General features: G+C 46.8%; 1 protein-coding gene across 2 annotated transcripts in view; it reads left to right on the forward strand.

Annotated features, from left to right (window-relative positions):
- COL4A6 (collagen type IV alpha 6 chain) overlaps positions 1-22,078 on the forward strand; it is a 210,133-nt gene that overhangs the window by 171,791 nt on the left and 16,264 nt on the right. For both annotated transcript variants that reach the window (XM_030575448.1, XM_030575447.1), the window contains exons 25-34: positions 4,126-4,197; positions 4,673-4,780; positions 7,002-7,223; positions 7,458-7,619; positions 17,978-18,148; positions 19,428-19,571; positions 19,970-20,095; positions 20,414-20,595; positions 20,869-20,932; positions 21,881-21,955. In XM_030575448.1, coding sequence (XP_030431308.1) covers positions 4,126-4,197; positions 4,673-4,780; positions 7,002-7,223; positions 7,458-7,619; positions 17,978-18,148; positions 19,428-19,571; positions 19,970-20,095; positions 20,414-20,595; positions 20,869-20,932; positions 21,881-21,955 — 1,326 coding nt within the window. The remainder of the gene's footprint in view (positions 1-4,125; positions 4,198-4,672; positions 4,781-7,001; positions 7,224-7,457; positions 7,620-17,977; positions 18,149-19,427; positions 19,572-19,969; positions 20,096-20,413; positions 20,596-20,868; positions 20,933-21,880; positions 21,956-22,078) is intronic.

Consider the following 22,078-nt stretch of genomic DNA (forward strand, 5'->3'; position numbering starts at 1 on the left):
GAGAGCTAGGCCTTAGTGGTTGCCAGAATAGCAATGGGAAGATTCCCCATTCTTCCCATCATTGCAGAGACCCACAGAACGGCATGTTACATAGCACCAGTGTTGCATTTGGTTGTTTTAATGGGCTGATTTATAATGGCCAACACTGGCATCCCATTTGAACTTTCTACATATGCCTTTTCCTTGCTCATGTCATGTGCTAAAAGCTCTGCTAACCTATGATATGTAGATACAGCTTTGCTTATTAAAACATCTCTTATAAGGGCTGCTAAATCCAGATTGCATCATAGGATAAGTGGAGGGAATGTGCTTCATGCACTGACATTCACAGCCTCATGTATACTGGGTATCAAATGGGATGCATCATAAGTCAACACATTATGTGAGTGTTACATCAAAGCCCCGCTAACAATGAATGGCTTTTTTTTGTAGAAGAGCATCTATCATCAGAAAACACAGAAGAATTTGAATAAGTCATTAGCCAATTCAATTTACCCCTCCATAGATATTTGTGTGAAAACTGTGAGAAAACCATCTCTCCGATACTTGGAAATCATTGCAGTTATTAAAAAACACTTTTGATGTATTAAGCTTCATCTAACGTTAAAGAAATCTGCTTAGTCAGAAGAAATAATTGCTGTTTACACTGCACTTGTTGGAAGGTTTTATGATGAAGAACAGAGAACATTTTTAAAGATCTACTGAAATTAACTTGCCAAAAGCAACATCATGGAATTTTGCCTCAGACCACACAAAATGCAGTGACAGTAGATCAAATGAAAATTCTCATTTAAAAAATAAATGTTGTATTAGGACCTGATCATGCAAACCTTCTTGCATGGGCTGAATTCCTACTCAAGTGAGTAGTCAAGTTGATTTTTCTTGAGTTGCCATTAGCTGATATCTTTGACTAGGGGATAGAGTGTTAGAACCTTAGTTACTTCATTGTGCTGTCAGACCCCAGGAATATGTGAAAATCATTTCTTTAGCATATTACCATTGCCCTTCAGTTGCTCCACAAATACAATTCCCATTGTGCTACTAGTCTAATTACATAAAGCATTGAATACTGTCATTTTCTGGACGTTCACTTAAGCAGGCCCTTAAAAAACCATGTGTTTGAATATAAAAATGTTAATTAAACTGCCCTTTCTGAGCTAGTTCATGGATTGGGCATCCCCTTCTTGAAAAATGGCATTCTACACAATACTGTGATTGTGGAGGGATTGTTGGAGACAGATTTTAATTTTTGCCTTATAAAACATTCAGTATCAGGCTCGGGAATGCAGAATGCCAGGATCTGAGCAAAGAATTCACATCATTAAATGTTGCTACCCTCTGAACAGTTAAAGTAATCTCCTGTCTAAATGTACCTATAGGTAGGCAGCAAACCGAGCATTAACATTCTGCAACCTAAGAACTTGTTTCTCACATCTCTCTACCTCTGAATATAAATTAGACTGGTGAATATTTTATTTTATTTATCTATTATTTTTGATGCTCCTTGCTTTAAGTCTAAAATGCAGGATTTAAAACCGAGCTGTGGTACCATCTAGAAAGAGCAGTGGTTGGTTTTAAGGTGGCATCAGTAAGCAAGTGTTACTGCAAAGTTTTGTATGTGTGTTATTCAGGGGGTTAGTCGCCTATAAATTCATTCTGTTATCAAGTAATGCCTTGCATCAAGGTAAAAGTAATGAATTTGAGCACTGATCTTTGGTCTTCCAGTATCAAAGCAGAACATCTGTTGTTTCTTCTAATACTTGCACAGCAGCATCAAAACACAAGTACATTAGAGCCCCAGGAGGTTTTCTTCACCACCTCCTCCTCCCTTTCCACCTCACCAACCCCCACTCCTGCACATTCATCATATCTCATTAGCTGAGGTTAAGGACCACCAGCAGCCCTGATTAACTAGAATTTGTGATTTGGGTCATTTCACTCTCTTCCACCCTGCCCCCCATCTTGTGATCACATGAATCAGAATCACAAAATCATAGAATTTGGAGTTGGAAGGAACTCGAGGTGGAGTGGTAAAGGGTCACCCAGTCTGGTGGAACTCTCATGAGATAAGCTGCTCTCACAAGACTTTTCTAGTTTTACTGAAATCTCTTGAGAACAGCCCACAAGGTTTTGATGCCATTGTTTGAACCCTAACCATAGTCTGGTCCAACCTCAAAACTAAATGGAATCCATATGCCACCTTCTTGGCCCATCAATAGAAAAAAACCTCTTACCTAATTTATTCTTTCTTTTGGCCATTACCTCATCCCCCATGGGTTCCCTATTCCTGTTATTGATTAATATCAGAAGAAGTGAGCCATATTGATTATCTGTGGTGTAACTCTATTGTCTTCATTGGTTTGACACCAGGAATGATATTTGTCTCCATGTCTTTTACTAATGAAACTCAGAAGCCACCTGAGAATTGCCATTATTTGAAAGACACCAAAGTCATTTACAACATGAAGTCTTAGGCTCCCCACTGTCAATAAAAGGTCTAGATTTATTGTGCCTGGTCCACTCATTACGACTGACGGCAGTAGAAATGCAGCCGAGAATTGGAGTGCCTTGCCTGGTGACGTAGCCCATGAGTTGGGCTGGGATATCAGGTTGGGAGTGGGGATTAGGTGGCAAGCTCTTGCAGAATTAGTTGTAAAAAACAAGAAGCAGCTAATCCACAATCTCTGATTGGTTAATCGCTGAACCTGCAGAGAAAATTGGACCAGATTTTAATGGGCCAGTGTTAGTAATCAGTGTAGTAACTAGATATTTAACTTTTTGTATAGAAAGACTCCAAAATGGGTGGGGTAGGAAAAAAGTCTCCTTTCCTCACCCTCAAAAATATGGTCTTAACCTAACTCTAAGGATCAGTTCTGATGTGACATTAGATCAGACAAAATGTATTTTAGAATCCTTTGGGTTTTTGTTCTTAGAAGGTTAATTTATTCTAGGAGTTTTTAGGCCAAGCCTGTTCTGACAGTGTAGGCCCTAACCGTGCAGTCCTTTTACTTAAGCAAATGCCTATTGAAGAAAGTGGGATCTTTTTCTTAATATAAAAGGACTGCAGGATTGGAGCCCCTAGTTAGTTACGTCAGCACTTATGTGTTCTTAGCAATACTGTATCAATGGAGTATCAAATTGCCAGAGTCTGACAAAGGTGAACATTGCAGACATAAGGGATTTTTCAAATAAATGTGATGGTCTAATGGCTCTAATGATGCCACCCAGACCTCATTCCACTGATAAGTTAGATACTTTTGTTTCTCATACAAAGGAACGGGATGAACTGTACAACCACTGATTCCTATTTGCTCTTAGTACGCAAACAACTAAGCTGGGTGGTTACTTTTCAGACTAATGGACTATAGAAGAATTAGTTGGAGAAAAAGCAGAATTAAATAAAAAATACATGGATGCACACACAAAACTCTAGTGTAAACCTGTGGAATGCCCCAGCAGAAAGTACAAACACAGGGACAGTCAACAAGGGCCGAGATTTTAAAAAATGGGTGCCTAAATTTTGTCTCCCACATTGATTTTTGTCATTGAATAAATTACTTGAGTATTCATAATTTCAACACCCACTTGTTCCCCCAACATAAGCTGACTCGGTACCTAGACTGTATGTTCTTTGAGGCAGGGACTGTCTTTTCCATCTGTGTTTTTACAGGGCTAAGTACAATGTAGCCCTGATCTTTGACTGGGGCTCTTGAGCATTGCCATAATACAAATAATAAATAGCAGTTTTTATGTTCGTGTGTTCAGTTCTCATCACCATTTTACAGATGGGGACACAAACTGGTCACACGGTGAGTCACAGTCAGGTCTGGGATTAGAAAATAAATTGAACTTGCAGTCTTGTGCTCTAGCCACTAGCCCAGACTTCCTCTCTTTAGTTTAGTGTCAGTAAACTTAGAACATCAACAACATTAGCCATTAACATCCTACAAAGCAATAGATTTTGTTGCGGAAGAGTTACCCTGTGGCAGGTGTGAATGTGCGTTACGTGTAGTGATTTGCAGTGCATAGGTTCACTCATCATTTAGTCTGGACATTCAGTGTTCTCATTATAACCAGCCACCTACGAGGGAACCACATGCAGTTTCAACATATTTCATTTTCTAGGGATCACCTTGCCCTGTGAAGTTCCTGGAGCATTTGGTGCACCTGGGCCTCCAGGCATGCCAGGATTTCCAGGTATGGAGATTGACTTTTAAATATGCTATGTAATACACTGGCTTATTGTCTGTGATGAGTCTCCCTCCAGTGAGGAGAGATCCTGCTACTTAATCACAGCTAAATAATAATTACTTTTATAGCTCAAGTGGGTGGGGCTTGGGCTTGCTTCCTGGAGGTGCTGGGTTTGATTCCTACTGACAGTTGTTCTGTCTGTATATGTGTGCAGCTCCTATTCATAACTCTGTGAAAGTCATTGTTAATGAGGGATGTAGAGAACTTTAGCCCTTCCAGGCAGCTCCCTAAAACAAAACACTTGTCCCTCTGTGTTTGTTCAGTTGATGAGATGATCACAGACTTGGGGCTGGGTTGACTAGTTTAAATTAGTACAGTAGTTGGGTATTTTGTGGGTAGCTTTGCATGAAATATCTAATCCCACTTCACAATAATATGCTCGTGTCTGCCATCCTGAACTGATTTTTTTTTTAATCCTCAGGTCCCAAGGGCAGCCTGGGGTTTCCAGGTATTCCAGGTCAACCTGGATTAAGTGGGTCAAAAGGACAACCAGGTATTCCAGGATCAGTGGGATTGCCAGGAGCACCAGGTAAGAAAGGAGTTAGTTATGGAACTTTAGATTGTCTATTTAATATACAATATTTTATCAGCGGGGCTTACAAACTCTTTACCCATCCTCTTCTATTCATGAGCACTCAGACCGCGCCCCATCCTAGTGATGATCATTATTATTAAATAATATTGGGGAAGTATTGAATGTGGTTTTAGCTGCTTTTAATATTTTATGAGGAGAGATTAATTAATCGGGGGCTTTTCAGCTTGGAAAAGAGATGACGGGGGGGATATGATAGAGGTCTATAGAATCATGACTTGTGTGGAGAAAGTAAAGAAGAAAGTGTGTTTTACACCTCATAACACAAGAGCTAGGGGTCACCAAATGAAATTAACAGGCAGCAGATTTAAAGCAAACAAAAAGAAGTATTTATTCACACAACAGTCAGTCAACCTGTGGAACTCTTTGCCAGAGGATGTTGTGAAGGCCAAGACCATAACAGGATTCAAAAAAGAACTAGATAAATTCATGGAGGATAGGTACATCAATGGCTATTGACCAGGATGGGCAGGGCAGGTGTCCTTAGCCTCTTTTTGTCAGAAGCTGGGAATGGGTGACAGGGGTGGATCACTTGATGATTACCTGTTCTGTTCATTCCCTCTGAAGCACCTGGCATTGGCCACTGTTGGTAGACAGGATACTGGGCTAGATAGACCTTTGGCCATACTGGGTCAGACCATTCTTATGTTCTTAATGTGATGTAGCAGCTATAACTAAGGAGGAGAACCAGCAACCATGTGACCATTGAGCTCAAGTGTTCTGTGGGATACAGTTTGGGAACCACTGATTTTTAGTGTAAAATGGGTGTAGCATCTGCATGGCTACCACAGTCACTTGGCGGTGTGGCTATGGGTATGTAATCAGCATACAACATTTGAAATGCTTTTTAAGTTCTGTGATTTTTGTGATGTTTGCAGTCAAACATACAGAGTAATATGCCATGCAGAACAGCAGAAAAGTCACAACGGAGGATTTTTAAAGTGTGTTTTCCTTCTGTCTGTTAGGCCAGGTCTCCTCAGGGACAGATTGAGGAAATCATTGCAGAGGCATTGCTGACCCAAGTTCCCTCTAAGCTGCATGGCCGCACAGCTGCCTATTAAGCCCGCCGCAGGGGCTCAGGGCTGCAGCGGGGAGAGATGCGTCTCTCCCATCATGGACCTGCCAAGGTAGGGAGAGGTATCTCTCCCTGCTGGTGCCAGCACAGACCTACTGCAGCTGGGGAAGAGGCACCTCTCCTCCCCACAGGCCAGGTGCTGCGGGGAAAGAGAGTTGGGGGAGTCCTCTCTCTCCCCACTGTAGCCCCAGAACAGCCTGCACTCTATACCCCTCATCCCTGGCCGCACCCCAGAGCCTGCACCCACCTTGCATCCCAATCCTCTGCTCCAGCCCTGACCCCCCCACACACACTCCAAACCCCTCAGCCCCACCCCCAGCACATGAATTTTGTTATGTGCACCAATTGGCACACATAACAAAATTCCTTCTGCACATGGGTGGGAAAAATTAGAGGGAACACTGCTGCTGACATGAAAATGCTCAGTTGTTTTGTCCTTGGAGCAGTTTAGCAACACTTTTGATGGTGTTCTTTCAGCATTTCCGCACACCATGCTTTCCAGCCTTTGTTGTACCAGTGTCTTATAGGATTCCTGAATCATCTACCCTATCATGCCAAATGCTGTCTTTAGGAATGCAAGGGCTTTGGGGTGATATCCACTCATGAGTCACTGCTGTGTAGGATAAAGTGAGAAGGACTAAGTGAACAAGTGCAGCTGCAACATTTGCGACTTGTCCTTACTAGTGAGACACCATTATAGACTCAGATGGTTGTAGTCAGTCTGCAAGTAATGCTTTTGTTGTAGGCAATACATCCATCTGATAAAACCAGTACTTGTAAAGAAGTAGAGATCACTAGTGTGTGTGCATTTATAACCTTAAAATGCTCTAAAACCTTCATTTCATTTCAGATTAAAAGAACTTGTTTAGAAAACCAAAGGTTTTCCATTTCGTTCCCTTCTTTTTGTCCTTTTCCATTCTTTATTAAACATTCAAAACCAAAAAATGGTTCTGTTTTCAAAACTAATTTTTTCTGTATGAAACAAAAAAAGTGCATTTGTTAGACATTTTGATTCATATGGATATTGTTTTCCTCCTGCTCTGTATTTTCTGCTGTGTATTATCAGCTGGGTTTTTCTTTAAGGCTTTCCTGGGCCTCGTGGAGAACCAGGACCACAAGGGCTTCCAGGACTCGATGGAGCAGATGGTTTCCCTGGAAAGATGGGAGCTCCTGGCTTGTCAGGGGCAAAAGGAGCTCCTGGAGAAGTGTTTGGTGCTGAAAGAGGAGCCCTGGGTGAGCCTGGCAGACCTGGATTCATAGGAGATAAAGGGCTTCCTGGAGAACCTGGATTTCCTGGACAGGAGGGTGAGCACCCTTGCTGCTGGTTTCCTGGAATCTGGAACTGTTTATCTTTCAAAAAAATGTTACTTTCTAGTATCTTCTTGAGGCCAGTTCATCAGTTCCTCTGAGATGTTTGTAGTTCTGTATTTATTAAGTTTCCCTGAGCATCTAGTGTAATTTTGAGATGATTTTTACAAGTTTTAAAAACAGATAACTTTATTCTCACCTGTGAAGTAACATCCCACCTCTCACTCTTAGGTGTTGACGGAAGGCCTGGCTTGCCAGGTTTTAAAGGCCAACAGGGTAATCCAGGGCTCCCAGGTATTCTTGGATTGCGAGGACCTCCTGGTCCTGGAGGCCCGTTTGGCATTAAAGGCGAACCAGGTCCCAGGGGAGCAGTTGGCTTCTCAGGATCACCAGGTATGTAGTATCTCCATTGAGGTTGAGTGGCTTAACCAAACACCAGGATGTTAAATAAGATTTAGAATAGATTTGCTATTTGCTAGGAGTTAACCCGGGGTTGCTACCCAGTGAGGCTGGATGTGTGTATCTGGCTGCAGAATTTGGGCCTTCGGGAGAGACTCCTCCCAGCCAGAAATGGTGTTATCGTGCTGTAAGCCATAAGAGGAGAAAATGGAATGAAGTATCTTAAACATACCAATTTTTAAATTACTTTATTATTGAATATTTGCTGGATGAATGATGAATCTCCATGTTCTTCTTCGAGTGATTGCTCACATCCATTCCAGTTAGGTGTGCGCGCCGCGCGTGCACGTTCGTCGGAAACTTTTTACCCTAGCAACTCCAGTGGGCCGGCAGGTCGCCCCCTGGAGTGGCGCCGCCATGGCGCCCAATATATATCCCTGCCGGCCCGCCCGCTCCTCAGTTCCTTCTTACCGCCGTGTCGGTCGTTGGAACTGTGGAGCGCGGCATAGCTGTCCTCCACGTCCCTAGCTCTCCTAGTTTCTATCGCTTGTTTATCGCTTATCTCTAGTTCTATATAGTTGTTAATTAGTATTGTTAAGTAGATAGTTTAGTAAATAGCTGTTAAGTAGTTTCTTGCCGGGGGCTTAGCCCTTCCCGGCACCGGGCGCCAGGCTCATGCCTGTTTCGCCAGGCTTCAAGCAGTGTGCGGCCTGCAAGAAGCCCATGCCTACCAGCGATCCCCACGAAGCGTGCCTGAAGTGCCTCGGGGAATCGCACAGATCTGACAAGTGCCGCATCTGTAAGGCTTTTAAGCCGAGGACAAAAAAGGAGAGGGATCAGAGGCTCCGAACTCTCCTAATGGAGGCGGCACTTGACCCGTCGACTTCGCAGACCGTGGTTTCGGCACCGGCACCGGATCGCTCCGGCACCGAGAAGACTCCTCGGCACCGACCTTCTCCGGCACCGGAATCAGTGCCTAGGCCGTCGAAGTCTAATACTCCGGCCAGGCAGACCCGGCTTGAACGCCCGGCCTCGACATCGGCCGCGGCGCCGCCGGCACCGTCAGCACCGTTGACTCCGGGCCCGGCGGGTCTGTTGAGTCCGGTGCCGCCGAGCTCCCCCATGAGATCTGGGGTTGAGATAATGGTCCCATCCACACCGGAGACCTTCGCCTCGGCTCGGGACCTTATTGCCCTGACGGAGCCTACTCGGCTGCCACCCCCGGTTCCTCCGGTGCGGGTCACATCCAGAGGCAAGCCCATGATGTCGGCACCGCCCACGGACAGTCGTTCGCCATCCAGGCCCCGACGTCTTGGGCGCTCCAGATCCCGACGCCGCTCGCAGTCCCGGCACCGCTCCCCTCAGCGGTACCGGTCGCACTCGCGGCACCGGTCGGCATCGAGACGGTCGCGGTCATGCTCCAGTCGACACCGGCACCGCGACTCCAGGAGCAGGTCCCGACGCTACTCGCCGCACCGGTCGACCTCCCGGCACCGAGCTGGTGGCAGGTCCCGGTCCCGATCTCGCTCGACCTCCCGGCACCGAGCTGGTGGCAGGTCCCGGTCCCGGTCGATCTCCCGGCACCGAGCTGGTAGTAGGTCCCGGCACCGAAGCGGCGCCCGGCACCGTGACAGATCCCGGTCCCGAAGCAGCGCCCGGCACCGTGACAGGTCCCGGTCCCGGCACCGTTATGACTCCCGGCACCGGTCCCCGGCACCGAGACGATCCTCCGTGCCGGCCCGCGCAGACCCGTACCATCCAGGGTCGGCCCCGCCGTGGCCCTCCAGGCAGCCGTCCGTGTCCTCCCAGACGGACAGCGGCTATGCGCTGGGCACCGACCGGCAGGCGGCGCTGTTTGCTGATCCGCCGCTGCAGGACCAAGGCCCCCCACAGTGGGGATTCTGGACACCCTGGGCGTACCATCAGGCCCAGGGCCCCCAGCAGCTCCCTGCTAGGCCGGCGACTGCGGAGCGTAGGGCCCCTGAAGCCTCTTTGTCTCGCCCCCCTCCCTCCCCGGAAGGGGACGAAGGGTCCAAACAGCAGGACTCCGCTGCGGCTCCGGAGACAGAGGCGAGGGCTGAGGAAGACCCTCAGTTGGACACTATTGTGCCTGGGGTCTCATCATCCTCCTCCCCGGATGAGGCGGTGGCGGGTACCTCCTCCAACAGTCCCCCCTCGCTGGATCTCAGGGCGCACCAGGACCTCCTCAGGCGATTGGCTCAAAACCTGAGTCTGCAGGCAGAGGAGGTCTCGGAGATAGAGGACCCAATTGTTACCATCCTCTCTTCCGATGCTCCCACTAGGGTCGCCCTGCCGTTTATACGGACCATTCAGGCCAATGCCAATACTATCTGGCAGTCCCCGGCCTCCATCCCTCCGACAGCGAAAGGAGTCGAGAGGAAGTACATGGCCCCTTCTAAGGGGTACGAATATTTACATGTTCACCCGACTCCCGGTTCACTGGTAGTGCAATCGGTGAACGATAGGGAGCGTCACGGCCAGGAGGCTCCGGCCCCCAAATCCAGAGAAGCCAGGCGGATGGACCTCCTTGGCCGTAAGGTGTATTCGGCTGGGGCGCTGCAGCTCAGGGTCTCTAACCAACAGGCCCTGCTGAGCAGATACGCCTTTAACTCCTGGGTGGCAGTGGACAAATTTAAGGAGCTGCTGCCACAGGATGCTCGCCAAGAGTTCACGGCCATCTTGGACGAAGGCAAGAAGGTCGCGCGCACGGCCTTGCAAGCCTCCTTGGACGCTGCGGACTCGGCTGCCCGTACCCTCGCGTCAGGAGTTACGATGCGTCGCATCTCCTGGCTGCAGGTTTCCGGCCTTCCGCCAGAGCTCCAGCACACGATACAGGACCTTCCTTTCGAAGGCCAGGGCCTGTTTTCCGATAAGACAGACCCCAGACTTAAGAGTTTAAAGGACAACCGGGTCATTGCGCGGTCCCTCGGGATGCACACCCCCGTGACACAGCGTAGACCCTTTAGGCCGCAGCAACAGCAGCACCGTCGGCCGTTTTCCCAGTTCCGCCAGCGGCAGGACCCTTACAGGCGCCGCGGCAGGAACGGGAGGCGCAGGCAGTCGGGGAACCAAGGGGGGCAGAACCAAGGCTCCTCAAAACCCCCGCCTGGTCCTAAGCCTTCATTTTGAAGGTGCGCTCGAGGGCGCAGTAACAGTTTCCCCTACGGATCCTTCCCCTCCGTTTTCCAACCGCCTTTCGTTTTTCCTCCCGGCGTGGTCCCAAATAACATCGGACCGCTGGGTCTTGAGCGTGGTGCAGACGGGGTACCGCCTGCAGTTTGTTTCGTTCCCTCCTTCCCGCCCTCCTTCCTCGTCCCTCTTCAGGGACCCCTCTCACGAGCAATTCCTTCGGCAGGAGGTGCGGACGCTCCTCAGCAAAGGAGCTATAGAGGCGGTTCCCGAAAACGAGAAAGGCAAGGGGTTTTATTCCCGCTATTTTCTGATCCCCAAGGCCAAGGGGGGCCTCAGGCCTATCCTCGACCTGCGAGAACTCAACAAATACCTCGTGAAGTTGAAGTTCCGCATGGTATCCCTGGGGACCATTATTCCATCCCTGGATCCGGGAGACTGGTACGCCGCCCTCGACATGCAGGACGCGTATTTCCACGTTGCCATTTGGCCACGCCACAGACGCTTCCTCCGCTTCGTTGTGGGGGCTCGTCATTATCAATTTGCGGTCCTCCCGTTTGGCCTGTCCACGGCCCCGAGGGTGTTTACAAAATGCATGGCAGTTGTCGTGGCGCATCTTCGGCGCAACCGTGTCCACGTGTTCCCTTATCTGGACGATTGGTTGATTCGGGGCACGTCGGAACAGCAGGTGTACAGCCATGTCCGCGTGATCACCGGCATGTTTGCGAGTCTGGGCCTCTTGATAAACACAGACAAGTCCACCCTGAGGCCCACTCAGAAGGTGGAATTTATCGGGGCCGTCCTGGACGCCACTGTGGGCAGGGCCTCGCTGCCTCGGCAGCGGTTCCAGACCATGGCGGCGATCGTTCAACGCTTGCGGTCAGCCCCGTTGACGTCAGTGAGGACATGTCTAACCCTGTTAGGCCACATGGCGGCGTGCACTTTTGTGACCGACTACGCTCGGCTCCGCATGAGGCCTCTCCAGCTGTGGCTTATCAGTCATTACAGACCAAGGCAACCGCTAGACATGTTAATCACAGTCCCCCAGAAGGTCTTAGATTCCCTTGGCTGGTGGGTGGACCAGTCCGTATTGTGTGCGGGTCTTCCCTTTCACCCGTCTCAGCCCTCGGTATCCCTGACAACGGATGCCTCAGATCTAGGCTGGGGGGCCCACCTAGGGACCCTGCGGACGCAGGGCCTATGGTCCCAGGAGGAGGTGGGGCTACATATCAACATGAGGGAGTTGAGAGCGGTCCGCCTTGCTTGCCAAACGTTTTGTCATCAGCTTCAGGGTCGTTGTGTAGCCGTGTTCACGGACAACACGACGACCATGTATTATATCAACAAGCAGGGCGGCACCAGGTCCTCCTCCCTGTGCCTCGAGGCGATACGACTCTGGGACTTTTGCGTAGCCCACTCCATTCACCTCAGGGCTTCCTTCCTTCCCGGAGTACGGAACACGCTGGCGGATCGATTGAGCAGATCCTTCCTGTCACACGAGTGGTCCCTTCGACCGGACGTCGCTCTCTCCATTTTCCGGAGGTGGGGTTATCCCCGGGTGGACCTCTTTGCGTCCAAGGGGAACAGGAAGTGCCAAGCGTTCTGCTCCTTTCAGGGCAGGGAGCCGGGGTCGATAGCGGATGCCTTCCTCATCCAGTGGGCGACCCACCTGTACTATGCGTTTCCTCCGTTCCCTCTGGTTCACAAGGTCCTCCTGAAGGTGCGCAGAGACAGGGCTCGTGTGATCATGGTGGCCCCGGCATGGCCCAGACAGCACTGGTACACCATGCTGCTAGACTTGGCCGTAGCCGACCCAGTTCCCCTGCCCCTTCATCCGGACCTGATTACCCAGGACCACGGGTCCCTCTGTCACCCAGACCTGCAGTCGCTGCACCTAGCGGCGTGGCTCCTGCGTGGCTAACTGGTTCCGAGCTGCGCTGCTCCACGCCTGTGAGAGAGGTGCTCTTGAGCAGCAGGAAACCATCCACAAGGGCCACATATTCGGCGAAATGGAAACGCTTCTCCTGTTGGTGCGTAGAGAGAAATCTCCGCCCTATGGAAGTTTCGGTATCCGAAATCTTAGATTATGTTTGGTCCCTCAAAGAACATGGTCTGGCCTTATCGTCGTTGCGAGTCCATCTGGCAGCTATCTCCACCTTTCACCCGGGTGCGGACGGTCGCTCCGTTTTTTCTCACCCGACGGTGTCGAGATTCCTTAAGGGGCTGGAACGGTTATTCCCTAACGTCCGTCCCCCTGCTCCAACCTGGGATCTTAACCTGGTGTTGTCCCGGCTCATGGGGCCCCCCTTTGAGCCGTTAGCTACTTGCTCCCTGCTTTACCTCTCTTGGAAGGCTGCCTTTCTAGTAGCTATCACCTCAGCTAGACGGGTGTCGGAACTCCGAGCCCTTGTGGTGGACCCCCCATACACGGTCTTCCACAAAGACAAGGTGCAGCTTAGACCACACCCTGCCTTTCTACCCAAGGTGGTCTCAGCCTTCCACGTCAACCAAGAGATTTTCCTCCCGGTTTTTTTCCCAAAACCTCACTCCTCAGGCAGGGAGCAGCAGCTCCACTCGCTGGATGTCCGTAGAGCTCTCGCGTTCTACATAGAGAGGACCAAACCCTTCCGCAAATCCCCCCAGCTTTTCGTGGCGGTAGCGGACCGTATGAAAGGGCTTCCTATCTCCTCCCAGAGGTTATCCTCGTGGGTTACGTCCTGTATCAGGACCTGTTATGACTTGGCCCATGTCCCTACGGGCCGTGTGACTGCGCATTCTACCAGGGCGCAGGCGTCGTCGCTGGCTTTCCTGGCCCGTGTGCCCATCCAGGAAATCTGTCGGGCAGCGACCTGGTCATCGGTCCACACCTTTGCTTCCCACTACGCCCTGGTCCAGCAATCGAGAGAGGATGCGGCCTTCGGAACTGCAGTGCTCCATGCCGCGACTTCTCACTCCGACCCCACCGCCTAGGTATGGCTTGGGAGTCACCTAACTGGAATGGATGTGAGCAATCACTCGAAGAAGAAAAGACGGTTACTCACCTTTGTAACTGTTGTTCTTCGAGATGTGTTGCTCACATCCATTCCACACCCGCCCTCCTTCCCCACTGTCGGAGTCGCCGGCAAGAAGGAACTGAGGAGCGGGCGGGCCGGCAGGGATATATATTGGGCGCCATGGCGGCGCCACTCCAGGGGGCGACCTGCCGGCCCACTGGAGTTGCTAGGGTAAAAAGTTTCCGACGAACGTGCACGCGCGGCGCGCACACCTAACTGGAATGGATGTGAGCAACACATCTCGAAGAACAACAGTTACAAAGGTGAGTAACCGTCTTTTCATGCTTTAATTTCATATACATAACAAATTGTTAACTTTGATGGGCTGAAAATTGCTGGGCTTCTTGGCACAACTACATGTATCTTCTTCATCCCCTGAGACAGTGGAAGATCATCTTGATTCCCCCTCTTTCATGGGCCCAAGGGACTCTGAGTGGCGCAGTGGCTCTTGAGCTGCGCTACACAGGGTCTTTCCTGGAAACACAATATGCAATGTTATGAGAATCAAGCAAAAGAGAGACCAGATGTTTAGTAGAAAATAATAGTCTGTAAGAACATCTGTCTCTTACACAGCAGTTTGCAGAATGAAAAAGCTGGAGAACTATTGGAGGAGAGAAATAAACTGAAGTTATACCCCAATTAAAAAAAAAGTAACAGGACCAAAAAAAGGTCACCATGGCTAAACAGAGTAAAAGACGTGGTTAGAGGCAAAAAGACATCCATTAAAAATTGAAAGTTAAATCCTACTGAGGAAAAGAGTATAAACTCTGGTTGGTCAAATGTAAAAGTGTACTTAGACTGGCCAGAGAAGACTTGGACGAGCAAATAGCAAAAGACCCAAGAACTAACTGGAAACATTTTTTTAAGTATATCAGAAGCAGGAAGTCTGCCAAACAATCAGCAGACAATCAAGGTGCTAAAGGAGCACACAAGGAAGAGAAGGATGTTGCAGAGAAGCTATATGAATTCTTTTGCATACGCCTGTACTGCAGAGGATGTGGGAAAAATCCCCACACCTGAGCCATTCTTTTTAGTTGAAAGATCTGAGGAACTGTATCAGACTGAGGTGTCAGTAGAGGAGATTTTGGAACAAATTGATCAATTTAACTGTAATAACTTACCAGGATCAGATGGTATTTACCCAAGAGTTCTGAGGGAACTAAAATATGAAATTGCAGAACTACTTACTGTGGTACATAACCTATTGTGTAAATCAGCCTCTGTACCAGATGACTAGAGGATAGCTAATGCAATGCCTGTTTTTTAAAATGTATCCATAGGCAACCCTTGCAATTACAGGCCATTAAGCCTAACTTCAGTACCAGGCAAATTGGTTGAAGCTATAGTAAGGAACAGAATTATCAGACACGTAGATAAACACAATATATTGAGGAAGAGTGAACACGGCTTTTGTAAAGGGAAATCATGGCCTCACCATATGTATTAGAATTTATTGAGGGTGTCAGAGAGCATGGGAACAACGGTGATCCAGTGGATATAATATACTTGGTCTTCCCCAAAGCCTTTAACAGAGTCCCTCACCAAAGACTCTTAAGCAAAGTAAGTAGTCATGGGGTAAGAGGGAAGTTCCTTTCATGTATCAGTAAATGGTTAAAAGATTGGAAACAAAGGCTAGAGATAAATTATCAGTTTTCACAGTGAAAAGTGGTAAGTAGCGGGATCCGCTAAGGATCTGTGCTGGGACCTGTGCTGTATAATATATGCATAAATGATCTAGAAAAGGGGTAAACAGTAAGATGTCAAAATTTGTAGATGATACAAAATTGCTCAAGATAATTAAGTGCAAAGCTGACTAAGAAGAATTACAAAGGGACTTCACAAAACTGGGTGACTGGGCAACAAAATGGCAGATGAAATTCAGTGTTGTTAAGTGCAAAGTAATGCATAATGGAAAATATAATGTCAACTATACATACAAAATGGTGGGATCTAAATTAGCTGTTACCACTCAAGTCATTGTGGAGAATTCTCTGAAAATAACTGCTCAGTGTTCAGTGGCAGTCAAAAACACTAACAATGTTAGGAACCGTTAGGAAAGATGATAAAGCAGAAAATATCATAATGCCACTATATAAATCCCTGTTACCCCCACACCTGGAATCCTGTGGGTTTAGGATTAGGACTCTGCAGTTGAGGTTGCCCCATCTCAAAAATGATATATTAGAATTGGAAAAAGTACAGAGGGCAACAAAAATGATTAGGAACATGGAACACCTTCCAAATGAGGAGACATTAAAAAGACTGGGACTGTTCGTCTTAGAAAAGAGACTACGAAAGGCAGGTTATGGTAGAGGTCTATGAAAGCATGCATGGTATGGAGAAAGTGAATAGGAAATTATTTACCCTTTCACATAACACAAGAACTAGGAGTCACCCAAATAAATTAATAGGCAGCAGGTTTAAAACAAAAGGAAGTACTTCTTCATACAACACACAGTCAGCCTATGGAACTCGTTGCCAGGGGATGTTGTGAAGGCCAAAAGTATAACTGGCTTTAAAAAACAAAAACAAAGTTCATGGAGGATAGGTCCATTCATTGCTATTAGCCAAGATGGTCAAGAATGCAACCCCTCTTCCCAGGTGTCCCAAACTTCTGACTTCCTGAAGCTGGGACTGGATGACAGGGGACGGATCATTTGATAATTACCCTGTTCTGTTCATTCCCTCTGAAGCATCTGACAACTGGCCACTGTCAGAAGACAGAATAGTTGGCTAGATGGACCCTTGGTCTGACCTAGTATGCCTGTTCTTATGTTCTTAAATACTAATCTCCAAGTTGCCTCTGACATTAGCATTGTAAAGTGGACACAAAAAAGTATTGTACTTTAAATTGGAGGAAGCTTTTTCTTCTGTATAGCTTTATATTCTTGGTCATTTGCATCACGACTCCCCTGCCTTTAATTAATCTTTTAAACCCGCTAATTGGTGGATGATCAACTCTAAGTGACTAAGGTTTTGCTGCAGTATTCTTTCTGAGTCTTTAATTTCTTTAGTGCCCTTGTGCTTTCTGTTCACATATTCCTATTTTTCCTTCACCATTTTTCTGTTCCATTTACCATCAACTCTCCATTTCTGATGTCACACTGTTTGGTTATGTGTTCTTCACATAGGCTGTCAAGGTGAGAAAATGCACTGTAGCGTAAAAGGTCATGAACTAACTACCTAGCTTTTAATGCTACAAGAATTGCATTGACTACAGGCTGCACCCCTTATTTGAACTATACCAGAGAGCAAAGAACCATTGTGCCGAGTATGCTCAGATGGTAACAAAGAACGAAGCCCATGAGGAAAAGTCTTAGACTTCAAGCACACATTGTCTTTTTCTTCTTTAATTATGCAGATATTGTATTATGTTTAAAAAATCAGGTTATAGCTTTAAATGCTAAAATCCAGGGTGCTGCAAAGCTCGCCCATCTGATATTTCTGCTTTATGTGCCATTTCTCAGAAGCTACCTGATTTTTTTTCTTTTTAACGTTGTAGCTGAGCATTCCCTTTTTCAATGGTTTAAGCCTTTACCTTGTTTGGTTTTTTTCTGAATTAAATGTTTACCAAGGTGCAGCCAGAAACCTTCTGACATATGTAGAGACTAAATTGTGCACAAATGGTTTCAACGACGGTAACCCTGGAGATGCTTTCATAACACGTTCAGCAGCCCATTCCCTTAATTACTAACCAATCTGACTTTTAAGAAGTAGTACCTTAGTAGCAGAATGAACAGGACACTCTTCAGTTGACCACTTTGGTTGACCAAGATGATGTGGTAGGGGCTGGAAGTTAACATTATTAATGCTCCTTATCCCATGCTTTGGTTTGCTGCCTTGAAGTAAAAAGGTAAGACCTGCTACTGCTCTTCACTTTAATGGCTGATAAAGTAGGAGAGGAGAATAATTCAAAGGGTCTCCCTGTTGCTGGTTTTGAAGTGACGTAGGCAGGTCTCTTATTGTGTATGACTAATGTTTTTGCATATCTAAACATTCTGCCTGCTAGAAGGCTGCATGTGCCATCATTTTTAGATCCAGCTCTCATATTAAAAACAATGCTACATTTAAAGAACATGCTGAACAGTTCACCAAACTGTCCAGAAGCTTGTATGACAAAAGCTATTGAGTTTGCTTGTATTGATTCAGGACTTCCTGGAGTCAAAGGACCAACGGGCGATGCAGGTCCAGCGGGCCCTGCTGGTATGAAAGGCTTCCCAGGCCTAGAAGGTTTTCCAGGACTACCTGGGGACAGAGGATTCCCAGGGTCACCTGGGCCTTTGGGTAGAGATGGACGTCCAGGTTTCTCTGGAGCAAAAGGTAATTGTATAAATTAGGAAATAGTCATGCAGGGCTGGGTTCAGATGCACAGCTAAAGTAACATGAATGATGATTTTAGACCCTACTTGTTGGAAGAGACTGAAAGTTACAGGGAACTTGTGTTCAGATGCATTCGTTTCACTGATAGATTGCTGATGTGAATGCAGATTGGGTTAGTAATTAAAAGCTGCATTGGACTCTGCCAAAGGATATATCGGTTCAATTCCTAGGGTCCACCACACAGAAACCACTATCTAAGTGGTGTCATTGTCAGCAGAGGGTGTCTATAATAGCATTTCATATTCACATTGAAGAAGTTAACCCTTACAAAGTTATTACTTTTTTTTTTAACACGTCAAGTATACTGAGGTAAATTGACACAACAGAAATATCAGAAATAGATAATGGAGAAAGGATTTCAGGAATATCAAAGTGTTGTAAATTGTATCACCTTTTGTCTTGAAAGATAAAAATTATTTAAGGTACCAGTCACCCAGTAATTTTTTTATCTAATCAGAGCCTAACGTCAGAGTGGCAAGTTCTTGATTGGTTTCAAAGTGGTAGCTGTGTTAGTCTGTATCAGCAAAAACAACGAGGAGTCATTGTGGCACCTTAGAGACTAACTCTATCATTCTCTCTGGGGAGACAGGTGACCCCTTGGTGGGAAGGACGGAACTACATTGGGGATGGATGTGGTGAGATTTGCCCTCAGTAGGGAGCAGTGTCTTAGGTGAGCAGTCAGACATTGTAATTCCACATGGGAGCCCCGAATCTGGCCAGGAGATGATCCTTAGTCCATAGGGAAAGGTATAGAAGCAGAAAAGTCAGTATGGGATTGGGATTGGGGGAAACTATAGATGGTGAGAGAACAAAGAGCTTGGGAAACATCGTAGGGAAGAGAAAACAAAGCACAAACTGGCAGGGGAGTAAAACTAAGAACAGCCATTTAGAGCCGACACTGCTATAGGTTATTTTAGGAAGAAAGTCAGCAGTGATTGAAATCACATTCTGCTCCCGTTGGAATTGTGTGCTGTAGTGGGAACAGAAATAGACCCTTGATGGTGAACTGAAAGCTAGTGAGTAAGTGGTGGTGAACAGAGGCTTACTACAGCAATGGAGACTTCTAGCAGAACCCTCCTACCTTTGTGCTTTAGGATTTTTCACTGCCTGAGTTTGCACAATATGCCGTACCCACCTTGCTCCCAGCTTCCACTTCTATTTGTATGGAAAATACAAAGACTCAATTTATCACTTTGTTTTACAACTTCTTTTCAAACAGGTGAAAAGGGTCCTCCTGGGTTGATTGGCTTTCCTGGCATGGCAGGCCTGCCTGGTATCCCTGGGGTGAGTGGGCTGAAAGGACTTCCTGGGTCAGCTGGAAGGGAAGGAAATATTGGATATTCTGGACCCACTGGTCTAAAAGGTGAGCTCTGAAAAACAAATGTGACTAAATTACTAGGTTGCTGCAGCAAGGGGCCCAAGAACAGTGACCAGATACCCCAGTGTTATTGGGACCATCCAGATATTAGGGGTTTTGTCTTATATAGGATCCTATTACCGTCACCTCATGTCCTGATTTTTCGCTGGTCACCATAGGCCCAAGAGCAGCAAGGGAGAAGAACTGCTGCCATTTTTTCATTGCCAGAGTGTTATCTATACAGGGTGTAAAATATCTGTGGCCTGGTTTTCAAAGATACTAAGCACCTACAGCTCAAATGGCTTCACTGGGAGTCACAGCTCTGAAATCCAGGCCTCTGTGTTTAAACATTCTTCTTTTAAGAGACCCTTCTCTCGTACAGCTTAATTCTCTTACGTCTTCAGGTGACAGGGGAGATCGAGGTCCCCCTGGACTCCCAGTTCTTAGGCCTCCAGAATTGGCATTGGCATTGAAGGGAGACAAAGGTGATCCTGGGTCAGCTGGACTGAGAGGATTCCCTGGACCTAGAGGTATTTATCAGTATTAGAATACGTTCCAAAATGAAAGTTGCCATCACTAACCATCCAGTAATTCTGCCTACTCTGGGGAGAGGATGTTTTGTCCATTTAGCAGCCTGTAGTATTGTTATTTTCAGATTCTACAAAGATTTTCCATGCAGCCACTCTGAATTTGAATCAAGAATAGCTCTTCAAAGCTGTGATTCTTTATTGCAGAAATAATGAATTCTCCTCTTCTTTGCAGGGAGCATTGAAGAATAAGCTTATTGGCTGGGCTGAATGTCTTTATGATGAAGTAGCAACACATTTTTCTTTTCTGTATAAATTTAGGTGAGAAAGGATTCTCTGGAACCCGTGGACAACCTGGTCTTCCTGGTTCCCGAGGTTTGCCAGCCACAGATAGAGGACTACCTGGTGATGCAGGGTTCCCAGGCCTGCCTGGACCACCTGGCTTGCCGGGACAGAAAGGACTGGCTGGAATCATAGGATTACCCGGATTTCCAGGAGAAAGTGTAAATATGCATCTTCCATTCTGAGTGCACTTAGAAAAATCCCGCATACTGTATCAGAACAGCAGAGGCTGGCAGTACTCTTGTTTACCGCGCCACCTCAGCAATAAAATCAGCTCTCCTCTGGTAATAGCTGGCACTGATAAATGAGAAACAGAATTTTCTTTTTTCCCAGACAGATTTTTGTTACATCTTTTGAGTGCAATTCACTGCTATCAGCACAACCCAGACTGCAGGCAGTAGGTATGAGGATAATTGTATATTATTTTTTTCCAGGGTTCAGAGGGTATCTCAGGAGCACCAGGTTTTCCAGGGACTGGTGGTTTCCCTGGTCCAAAGGGTAAGTAATTGAGTTCCAGTTTCTGGGTCTTTTCCAGAGTGTGACCCAGCAGAAGAGAGTGGGTGAGAGACTGTGAGGAAAAAAGTTGCCAGTTTTTTATTTGCTTGGATGTAAATATTCTGAGCAGCTCTCATAGCAAATAGGGGACATCCCATAAAATACGAGGATGGGTGGCTAGATGAGTCACTGGTTACCAGAAATCTTCTGAGGTAAATCTGCTTGAAATCTGCTGTCTATTCCTCCCTCTGTTGTCATTTAAATGCATTTAGTTCACTGAGAATCACAATGCAGAGAGAGGAAGCGCTATTCAAATGTCCCCTGCTCTGGTTGTTTTAAGAGATGCAGTCAGGAAACTTTTTGCAGTGGACCATAAATCAATGAACAGTGCCACATACTCTTATGTGCCAGTAGATGGTGCTCTTTGTTTTCACCACCTACCTACATATGCATATAGGCTGGGGTTTTCAAAGGATTTAGGCTCTCAGCTCCCATTGGAATTCAATGGGAAATTCAGTGGGAGTTTGATGCTTAAATAGCAAACACGCTTTAATCCTTCTCTCCATAGCACAATACCAGATACATCCAGAGATCTAGAAAATAATCCTGTATCAACTGTATAAATAAATAGAAGCTATGAAGTTAGAAGCTAGGAGAAAAGTTAGGTGTTACCAGTGATCTAATATGGGACTTATTGGACCATTGCATAGCTCTGCATCTAAAACTGATGCAAATATCGTTAAAAGGATTTATTTTACCCCAGGCAAGTAATTTGTTTTGCCTTTGTTGAGTCCGTGGATTTGAACTGTAGCAAAAGTGTATTTTCAGGAGAAAGGGTAGTAAGCAACACGTAAAAGCTACAATTCAGGAGTGAATGGGTTAATTACAGAATGTTCTAGCAACACAATCAAGTTCAGAGAGCCAAAATGTCCCTTTCTTGACTTCTACCAGGTGACCCAGGGGAATCACTTGGAATTTCCGGTGGGTTAGGAAATAAAGGAGAACGAGGGGACCGTGGATTCCCAGGTAAGGTAACCCTTGATGGTTATGAATTTCTGAAATGAAAGCTGCAAGGCTTTTCATTGCTGCACAGGCCTGTGATTTTACTATCTGAAAACACTTATTGAGTCTTCTCGTGCAGATGAGAGA

This window comes from Gopherus evgoodei, chromosome 9 (assembly GCF_007399415.2).
Source record: "Gopherus evgoodei ecotype Sinaloan lineage chromosome 9, rGopEvg1_v1.p, whole genome shotgun sequence".
Lineage (NCBI taxonomy): Eukaryota > Metazoa > Chordata > Testudines > Testudinidae > Gopherus > Gopherus evgoodei.